This window comes from Poecilia latipinna, unplaced genomic scaffold (genome assembly GCF_001443285.1).
Source record: "Poecilia latipinna isolate Pla-1442-1.1 unplaced genomic scaffold, P_latipinna-1.0 Scaffold526, whole genome shotgun sequence".
NCBI lineage: Eukaryota > Metazoa > Chordata > Actinopteri > Cyprinodontiformes > Poeciliidae > Poecilia > Poecilia latipinna.
This window is the reverse complement of record NW_015113142.1, coordinates 211,777-222,208: the sequence shown is the minus strand read 5'-3', so window position 1 is coordinate 222,208 and position 10,432 is coordinate 211,777. Positions and strand designations below refer to the sequence as shown.

The following is a 10,432-nucleotide window of genomic DNA, read 5'->3' as shown; positions in this document are numbered from 1 at the left end:
TTTTTTTTTTTTTTTTTTTTTTTTTAGTGTAACGGGAATTCGGGGGGTTTCATTTTATTTAGATTTATTGAACAGAAAACCCCGCTGAGATCATTTCTTTCGCATGGGAACAATGGCCAAAGTGGCAGTCACACCAACCGTTTGAATAAATTGCTTAAGTAGAATCTGTCTCACAACATGAAATAGGTTCAAAGATCTCCAAGTGGCACATTTAATTTCTAAAGAGATTAAAGAAACAAAACCACTGACATCTATCAGTCTAGAAAAGCTTACAAAAGGCCGATTACTCAAAGAGTGCATCAAAGAGTCATATAGGAGGTCACAAAATAACCAGGAAAAGCATCTTGTGCAACAGAAAACAAAACACAGAATTTGGACCGGCGTTCTGACCGGCTTACAGACTCGACTTAAACTTTAAGCATTAGACATAAAGCTGTTTATGGTTTAAAACAAGCAAATGAAGAATGGGCCAAAATTCACCCAGAGAAAAATTAAGAGGCACAAAAAAAGGCAAAGTCAGAAAACAAAATCTGTAATCTGTTTTTCCCCTGTGCTCCCTAATTTGACAGGGAGCACAGGATTTTATGTGACGTTAATCTGCCGCATAAAATCCTACTTAAACACAATGGCGTTTGTGGTTGCAGCATTATAAAATGTGAAAAGATTTAAGGAATTTGAATAATGTGCAAGAGACTGAATATCGCATTACTGGAGCCAAAGCTGTCAAACATAAACTTTATCCATTTTATTACTGCTGAAGTTTTACTTGATCAGCCTTCCTATGCTAGAAAATGTTTTTAACTTGCACAAAGAAAACAATGATTTACAGTCATGTCCCTCCTTTAAGGCTATTAGAATAGGCCCACCTCCCTTATCTTTCTTTCTTTCAGTTTCTTTCCCTCCCTTTCCTTTCTGATGTTCCCTTGCGCTCTCCACCTCTCCCTCCCCTGCTGTCTACCTCCTCGCCCTCGCTGTGTGCGCTGTCAATAATTGATGATTCTCACTGACTCAAAGGGTAATAGGTCCGGGAGGGAAAGAAAAAAAAAAGTGTCACTCATTTCTTTATTTATTTCCAGGTCTATCTTTAAGCAGAGTCCACCTGCGATAAACCACCACCACCACATTTGTGTTTGTGTGGGATCAGTGGCGTAAAGAGGCAGCATGACTGAGGTGGCTGGAGCGAGGCTGCAAGTGTGACCATGAGCGGGTTAACGCTGCCTGTTTGTCTGACAACAGGACGGAGGGAGGAAAGGGAAGCTTAAATGAGTGAGTGGCGTTGGCGGGGGTGGGGGGGCAGAAACAGGAGGAGGAGAGACAGAATGATAGAGTGAATTAATTCAACCTTAGGCAGCCCTGATTGACTCGGTTCCAAACTGGCATGTAGAAGCATTCATGGTGACACCAAAGCCATGGAGAGAGAAAAGAGGAATGACACGTCCTTCTCTAGAAAGAGAAGTTTCACTTTTGGGGCATATGGCGGGTGAGTATAGGCTCATGTTTGGACTTTTTTCCTCAAAAAGTCAGTCAAATTGCTTTTAATTTAAAATGATTTAAAAAAAAAAAAAAAGTAAGTTAACCATCTGAGTTTTTTGTTAAAGTGTGGACAGATTCACCTGTGGGGATGAGACAAGGTGAGGCTTTTTTTTTTTTTTTTTTTTTTTTTACCAGCAGCATTTTAACTTCATTGTGTCCTGTATGAGCTGCAGTAGTGGTTGGCAAATTGTGCACACTTTTTGAGTAAATCAACCTGTTGCTTCAGACCCGAGTCTGTGGAGGACAACATTCTGGAGGCTCTGGACTCTCCAACCACTGCTGGCAACAAGCCTTTTCTTTCTACCAGCAACAACCAAAGGGTGATTTCCCTCTAATGTTCTCCCTTTACTTCTGGTAAAAAACATGTGTAAGAATTTCATTTGTGCATGCAGGAGAAGTCATAGTTATGTGTTTTAATGCATTAATCATGTTCCTGTTCCCCCTCCATGTTCCTCCTTCCCTTTCTCTTTGAATGCCTGTGTGTGCAGGACGCAGAACTGTTTGAAATCATTGCAAAGCTGCAGGTGAGTTTCAGTCTGATTGATCTTGTAGAGCGAGTGTGTATCGGCGGATGTCTGAACAGAGGAGCTTTGTTATCATCGGTGCTCTTGTCCATCAGGGCAGCAGGATCGATGAGCAGCGATGTGAATTCCCACTTCCTCTGAAGGTAAGTCATCACGACAGTAGAGAATAACTCAGCTGACTCACTCTGCAGGGCGGTACGGGTGTGTTGATACGGGTGTGTTGATACGAGTGTTTCATAATCACTATAATATGTTTACCCCATAACACTCATTTTCCAACTTATCCAGAGCTTCTTTTGTGTGCGTTTTAGTCTCAGCTTTTGGAAATAGGTGCAGATCTGCCTCTGGTTCTCCCCTCCAAACTGGGAGGCTACTGGATCGACCCGCCGCTGGAAAAGCTCAGAAATGTGAGTCCCACCTCCTCCCAACATGGCCTTGATCCGGAGAGCTACGACATCATGGAGAGGGACGGAGAGGCCAAAATCTACCATGAGTTTTTCCGCTCTCGAGTGAGTAAGGCCTAGTTTCAAAGCCAAACTTTAATACGGTACGGCTGAAAGAATGATTTTCATGTTTAACAACCTTTTCCCCTCCCTCCAACAGTATCACCATTCATTCATCGCCGTGGATCCATCACTGGGGCCTCTGGTTCTCTCTGTATGCTTGGAGGAGGAGGAGAACAAACTACGGGTTATTCTAAGGTCAAATTTAATCTACTGAAAAGTTGTACGTGTCTATGAAGGCTATTTTATCTGTTATGCATGTATTGCGTTGTGCATTATTGTCTTGTTGACACATTTTAGGCAGGTTTTAGCTTTCTGACAGACGATTTCACATTTGAGGCTTATTTATTGTCATTGTATCATGTACAACAAAATTAAAAAGTTGTACATTTTCAATAATTTTGAAAGCATGACCCAGTACCTTTGGTAATACAGGATTTTCCCTGATCTTGTTTAGTGTGAAGATGTTAAGTAATTTTAAAAATATCTATTTGTGGTGTTAAATATGAGCAACTCTACACAAAAAAAAATGACTGTATAAAAAAAACAATGTTTTTTTTCTTACCCAGGATGAAAGAGTGCTCCCTGCATGGCACTTTCTCTTTGTCCCTTTTTACCAACATGCCGTCTGCTGTAGAGTTAGCAAAGGTACAGTGAATTACAAACAAGCAGTTAAGAATAAGATATTTTTATTATTTACAGTACTAAAAGCTTATTAAAGTAGCAGCATGCATTGCGAATAAAAGTTCTCATCTTGTACATTATATTAGTGCCATTAGCTTCCCTTATTCATAGGAATTAATCAAGCTCTGTGCCAAGGTTCATTTTTGATTCACACTGAAGGTTGAATATCAATATGCCAAATGATAACTCACTAAAGAAGTCAAATAAGGCTTAGAATAGCAGAAACTGTAAATTTTTAGATTATTTACATTTCTATTCTTTACAGAGGCTGTCTGATAAAGTGACGGTTTCCAAGTTTGACGTGGTCAGCTACCTCAAGGTAATCCTCCGCTTTGATCACACGTAGTAATATGACAGATGATATTAATATGACCTGTTGGTAATAATAACAAAAGCTGACTTCAGAGATACCTCATTTTATGAGTGTACTTTTCCGAGTGAAACTTAGAAATCGTTTCTGTCTAAAAAGAAAGGCAGCTTGACTTTGACCTCCTTCGTCCTTCAGGCTCCAGACCTAATAACAGCATTTGATGAGCACAGAGTGTCTTCTAATTTCAAGTTTGGTGTTTTGTATCAAAGGGAAGGGCAGGTAATGTTACCTTAAAACAAGAGAAAGCAGAAACAGCTAAAATATGTCACAATATCACATCTCCTTCCTCTCACATACCTGCTTTCTGTCTCTGTAGTTCACAGAAGAGGACATACTGAGTAACAACAAGGAGAGTGAGAAGTTCAGGGAGTTCCTGTCAATTCTGGGAGACACAGTTCAGCTGCAGGGATTCACGGGGTAAAGTTCATTTGAAAACAATTTAAAACACGATTTTATGCATTTCCATTAGGTAAGCATTGTTTGTCTGTAGTCCACGCTCAACGTCAACGCTCTAAAAAGAGAACTGTTCCCGAGACTGTAGATTTGTAATGTATATACACACGTTGCGCAATCAAGTTTCCTATCAGATTCCTATTAGGTGTGAGTCATTGCTGCATTTCTTGCTAAACAGAGGACATTTTTAAATGTTAGTCTTATTATTAAGGTCTGATTCACTAAATTCATCATCAAAGAAAATATGGGTGTCTAAGCCTTAGCCATGAAGGGAAAAGTCATCGAGTTCAAAGCTCATTTGGATAAATCACCTGTGTTTGCATTTTAATTTAGAAACATCCTTGAATTGTGGTTGGGGGCAAAACAAAAATAATTTAGGGGATAATTTGATTTCAACAGTAAAAATCATACATTATTGAATTTCTTCTCGGACAATTATGTTTTCCATGCTGTAGAGTCTGAAGCATGGATACACCTTCACTATCATCTCAAGCTTGTGGATATCTATTTCACTTGTATGCCTTCTCTTACCATAGTTTTTCCTTCCACTCAACTTTTAATTGGTACACTTGGATACATCACTCTCTGAACAACAATGTTCCTTAGGAATGCTTTTAGCTTTTGTCATCTTTCAAGGCTACATGTCCTCCGGATGATTTTACAGATCATAAAAAATAATTTCTGTCTTAAAATCAATTTTCCTATTTTCTAAGAAGCTGAATTTAAGAATATAATTTGGCACCAACCACTTATTTTTAAACATACCTTGAATTTACATGAGTTTCCCTTTTTAAATTGAACCATTGAAATAAATGGTTGTTCCAATTCTTTGGATGCAACTACAAAGTAGTTGGAGTTGGCACACGACCTTTAGCATTTAGATTTTGTTATTAATTATGGATGAATCACAAAAACAATTAGTCACAAAACTGTAGTTTTGCAAAGACAATTTTGGTCTTACAATGTGATTTATTTGTCTGTTTTAGCTTCAGAGGTGGACTGGATGTGTGTCACGGCCAAACAGGAAACGAAGCCGTCTTCACTTCCTTTAATGGCAGAGAAATCATGTTCCATGTTGCAACCAAGCTGCCTTACACAGAGGCTGACCCTCAGCAGGTCACAGCTCGTGTCGTTTTGGTCCAAATGATCTCCGGACAATTTAACTGGAAGACGGAAAGTTTCCAGAGCTGAGACTGAAGATATTTCCTCTTTTTCTCTCTTTCTTAGTTACAGAGAAAAAGACACATTGGTAATGACATTGTAGCATTGGTGTACCAGGAGGGACAGACCCCATTTTTGTGTGATGTCATCAAGTCTCACTTCCTGCATTGCTTTGTGGTGGTGCGGAGGGTTGAGAGGGAGGAGGAGGAGGGCGGAGCTGCCTACCAGGTGAGTGTGAACCAGTTTCAGATTAATTATTTATCCACATAAAGTGATCAACATGTTGGACAGTGAGGTCTGATGTGGTCTGTTTTATATCCTTATTCACTACAGTTTTATCGATAGTTAAAAAAATGCTGTTAAGTTTGTCACATTTTGCCACTTTAAAACCAACTTCAGAGTTTTTGTTGAGATTTAACTTGATGGATCAACACAAAGTAGTGCGCAATTCTGAGGCGAATGGAAAACGAAGCATATGCCTGGAACATGTGAACATGTATAAGGTTGTTACTCTGACAGCTGTAAAAAAAAAGAAAAGAAAAATCCAGTGCAAAAAATATGGCTCCTAATCAGTAAACAGAGTTTATCTGTGTAATTTTACAGTCAAATACCAAACACAGAGGGAAACCAACACAGTCTGAGCAAAACATTAAACATAATAATGGGAACATCATTAAGGGATGGGAGTGTTTGGAGTTCAAGTAAGAAAACCTGTGGAATATCAAATAAAATCCCTGTAAAGTATAGTACATTTTGTGGTTTTAATGTAACAAAATGTGGAAACATTTTTAAGGGGTAAACATTAATTCTTTCAAAAGGTTTCCCAGAAGAGGCTCAACTTGTGTGAGAATTGTGGCCTTAACTTTCCGCAGTTTCTGTTTTCTCTCGTATTTTTTGTATGTTTCTTCTTCCCAATAATGCATAGGGTTCAATGTTTGTACCCAATGAAAAAGGGAAGTAGACAGTGTTTGAAGACAGAAGGGAAGTTTAGCCTTGGTTGATGGCATCGTTAGAGAAAGCGATATTTTTTCTAGTTACTGTAGATGAAAATGAATATTTTTCTGCTGTTCAGAGTATTTCAATGACCTAATGATGATTTAAATGAAGGATCTTGAAGATATAAATGCATAAATGCTGTCCTGCGGTGTACTTCCCAGGTGTCTGTTACAGCCAGAGAAGACGTTCCTCCTTTTGGGCCCGTCATCCCAGATCCTCCTCTTTTTACAGATGTAAGACACTTCATTTTTTTTACTATTTTATTTTATTATTTAGGGTTTTTGTTTCTTGAAGTTCTGAGTTTCAGGCAGATATGTACTTACCGGCTGGCTAATCTCCTGCTGGATTAGACTGTCCTCTTATTTTTGAAGTGGTCTTGGTCAGTAGTCCTCAACAGCTTGTTAACGTTTTTCTTTGGGTGTTGGCTGCTTTTCACCTCATCTGGAGAAAAAGAAACAAAAAGTCTTGTTTTATCCAAACTTTCCTTTGAACCAAAGAGAAGTATGTATAAAGGCTAACTTTTTGTTCTAAAACTTTTCTATTTTGTCATCATCTTTTTGTTTTTTTAAATATGTAGAGACATTATGAAATCTTTGCACACTTTGGATTAGACTGAAGTAATTTCAGGATTCAGTAAAAAGCAGATTATTTATATCGTAAAAATGTTGAATCAATATTTGAATCAACTACCTCTACTCATTCAGATATTAAAATGTTCTTAAGACCGTAACATCAACACAAATATTATAATCTAGCAGAGAAACATTTGTAAATTGAATATTTAGGCATTACTATACTGACAGTTTGTCACAAGGATCTGATTTGTTGCCATTTCTCAGTCGATTTCTAAGTCCTGTGTTAAGTTTTTCCTAAAGATCTTTCTTTATCTTAAAGTTATTCAGACATTGTTAATGACTGTTTTAAGCCTCAGATCTGTTCATTTTCCTTCCTCTTGTTCACTTTTCTCATTTTATAAGCACTGCACTACAAGCTGTAATGGACTGCTACGAGTACTGGACAAAAAGAAAAGAAAAATCAGCCAAATATGAAATAAATATGTAGAAAACTATTTATCAAAACCACACAGTACATGAAGTAAGTTAGAAAAGAAAATAAAGATACAATAGGTGGATTAAAGTTTTTTTTTTTATGGTCTCAATTTCACTGTCAAGCCTGTTAAGGTTTAACTTTATTGGATCTTTTCTGCATATGATTTATGCATGAAAGTCTTCCAATAAACCTGAACTGTGTCACAATGATGAATTGTTCTCCCTTTCTTGTTTCTAAGCGTTCACAACTGAGGGAATTTCTTCTCACCAAGCTCATCAACGCAGAGATCGCCTGCTATAAGGCGGAACAGTTCAGCAGACTGGAGGTAGCATGAGAAAAAAACGTGTTTTCATTAGCACTCTTTAATAACACCCAGACCTGTTCTGTAATTTGTTTTCCTCTTATAAAAGTATTTTCTGGCGCCTGCTCCTCTCATGTTAAGCTGCGTACACGCTCGTCACTCCTGGAGAGCTTGCACAATGAACTGTTCAGCCGCTCCCGCTGCATGATGGGAGATCCGTCAATCGCTGCCGCCCCACCTTCTGAGAGCACAAGAGGCCCATCTGAAGGAAGTGGAGGTTTTATTGAAAATTTTAAGGTGAATGCTGGCACAGCAAAGAAACTAATCACATAATTTACCTTTAAAGTGAGGTTCTGTTTAAAGGTTATTAACAATAACCTATCAGAAGTAGACACGTTGCTTTTTTAATAAATAAAAAACTGCTTGTCAGACAGAAACCACGACTTCCATGATCCTAAGTAACTCCATGGCAGATTATTTTGCATTAAGCAGAATATAATACAAAAGTCACTGAATATTCAACTAGGAAATGGAGGCCGGAGGCGTCATCAATGTGAAACATACGATGGGCCAGACATGCAAAACATTTCCAGTAAGAGTAACTTTCAAACTTATGAAGTAAATGACAGTAAAAAGCAAAAGCAGTATAGTGATTTAATTCTATTTTATTGATTTTCACATTGCTTAATAATTTTTTCTGAGACACTTTCTGCAGACAAGAGAGAAAATAAACAGTTAACAAACTTTTACTGTAGCCAAAATAACGAAAACGGTTCAGGAAACATTTCATGGAAAATAGGAGGTTATTTTTGGATTAATCTGAAGGCCCGGAGCATATTTTGAAGGGGTCTGGAGGAAAAACATTTTTGTCAGGTAAAAGGTTCAATCTCATACTTCCATGTTCACTACAGCAGTAAATCTCACTTAAAATGTTTCTGCACAGGAGGATTATGATGCACTGCCTCCTACTTCCTCTTTCCATGTAAACAATCATCTTCTTTTAAATAACAGATGACAGATGAATGTGGCAACAGTTCAAAGGTTTATACCAAATATGTTTAAGAAGGTAAAAGTCCACTTTGGTCTTCACCCCCTGAGAGAACTTAATCTGGTTTTATACTAAGCAAGTTATGTTCTGCAGATGAATAGGTAACACTTTATTTGAAGGGGGGTGAATAAGACTGTCATGACACTTTCATAAACATGACATAACACCTGTCATGAACATGAATAAGCCTTCATGAATATTTATGACTGTTGTCATAAAGCGTCATTCGGTAAATTATGACACTTTTAATACAAAGTTGACATTATTCAAAATGTCTTTATGACAACTTGACATTAACCAATAAATCATTACTGTTTAAACTTTACCTTTAATAACATAAAGTTACCTAATTTTTAAAGTGCAATCAGTAATACTTTTATAACAAATTTATATCAGTAATGACTTCTTGGTTAATGTCAAGTTGTCATAACAAAGACATTTTGAATAATGTCAACTTTGCATTAAAAGTGTCATAATTTACCGAATGACGCTTTATAACAACAGTCATAAATATTCATGAAGGCTTATTCATGTTCATGACAGGTGTTATGTCAGTCTTATTCAACCCCCTTCAAATAAAGCGTTACCTAAATTTCAAATGCAAATATTCTTTTTCCTGAACCTCATCTCAAAAGCCCTGAACTACCTTCTAAATATTTGATCATTTTCTTCTCCAAAATCATTGTTTCATTAGCGAGCCATCAGAGTGCGAAGCCATTCATTTGAGACTCTGGGTGTTCCCAGGAAGAGCACTGGGAATTCATCACAAAAGCCAAAGGTAAAACATATTTTAGAGCACTTAATTAGACTGAGTGATTATCATTTTTAATCAAAGAATATTGAAGCGTTTTCTTCCTGTGCAGGTGGACAAAGATGCAGAGAGGTAAGGCAAAACAGTCAGACGGGTTTTCCTGACTTTGTGCCCTGAGATGAAAATATGAAACTGCTTCTTTTTTTTTCAGTGACAGCTCGGGAACGGCTGAACTCAAAGACCAAGCAAGTCCTCAAGAGGAGACATAAAGAAAACCTTTAATTGGAGATTCTAGATCCATATGACAATTTAGAGACTAGCTTTTTACCTTTGTCATACCTGTGAATTACCTGTTTGTAAAGAGAATTTAAAAGTAAATAGATTTTGTAGAAAGTATATTTATTATACAATCATAGAGACATTTTAGATTGAGAACATTTAAAATGTAAATTTTTGAGAACGGCACAAAAAAAGATTATGATTATTTTAACAGCTAACATTTAGTCTGGCTTCGGTGATTCATTTATACTGATACAGTAGTTAATTAAAAACATAGAGCTTTAGAGATTGATCTGATAGTACAAATCAAACTATTAATTTGGAGACATTGTCACTTTAGTTATTTATGATGCCCCTATTACACTACTTTAAAGATTGCATTTAGTATCGACACATGAACAAATGTAAATCAGAAATGACTCATAAAGCATGATTTGAATGAAGCAAAAACTTGAGTTTGGGTGTTTTTGTTTGGCATGTAGAGCAGAATAAAGTTTTAGAGCTCTTTGAGTTTTACATTAAATAAAGTGGTAATGGTTACAAATGCTGAAGATTTTTGGATATTTCAACTTGCTCCAAACTAACTGATAGTTTTGCTTGTAATGTTGTCTTTTTGTGTGTAACGTTATGTAGCATTTCAGCAAATACGCATCTACAAATATCACAAAAGAAAATCCTAGTTTGCAAAAAAGGATTTTTGCCAGTAGGTGGCAGTCGTAGCTTATAATAAAGAAAGTGAGAGGGAAAGAAATAATCAAGTTTGATTGACTAAATATATT

The 10,432-nt window shown here is 37.0% G+C and overlaps 1 protein-coding gene across 1 annotated transcript; it reads left to right on the top strand.

Annotated features, from left to right (window-relative positions):
* The first annotated feature begins 1,281 nt into the window (after positions 1-1,281).
* rap1gapl (RAP1 GTPase activating protein-like) lies at positions 1,282-10,193 on the top strand. Its single transcript, XM_015040772.1, has 19 exons — positions 1,282-1,480; positions 1,599-1,631; positions 1,760-1,853; positions 2,022-2,057; positions 2,153-2,200; positions 2,369-2,566; positions 2,661-2,758; positions 3,130-3,208; positions 3,510-3,563; positions 3,750-3,833; positions 3,931-4,031; positions 5,054-5,183; positions 5,295-5,456; positions 6,386-6,457; positions 7,513-7,599; positions 7,717-7,872; positions 9,318-9,401; positions 9,487-9,506; positions 9,586-10,193. The coding sequence occupies exons 1-19, from the start codon at positions 1,410-1,412 to the stop codon at positions 9,641-9,643; spliced, it is 1,665 nt and encodes a 554-aa protein (XP_014896258.1). The 5' UTR covers positions 1,282-1,409; the 3' UTR covers positions 9,644-10,193.
* The last annotated feature ends 239 nt before the right edge of the window (positions 10,194-10,432 follow it).

Bases quoted from the DNA above. Each gene is read 5' to 3' on its own strand.
- rap1gapl (XM_015040772.1), top strand. From the start codon at position 1,410: ATGGAGAGAGAAAAGAGGAATGACACGTCCTTCTCTAGAAAGAGAAGT. The intron at 1,632-1,759 runs GTGAGGCTTTTT...CTGTTGCTTCAG, and splicing joins ACCTGTGGGGATGAGACAAG to ACCCGAGTCTGTGGAGGACA. The intron at 7,873-9,317 runs GTGAATGCTGGC...TTGTTTCATTAG, and splicing joins GTTTTATTGAAAATTTTAAG to CGAGCCATCAGAGTGCGAAG.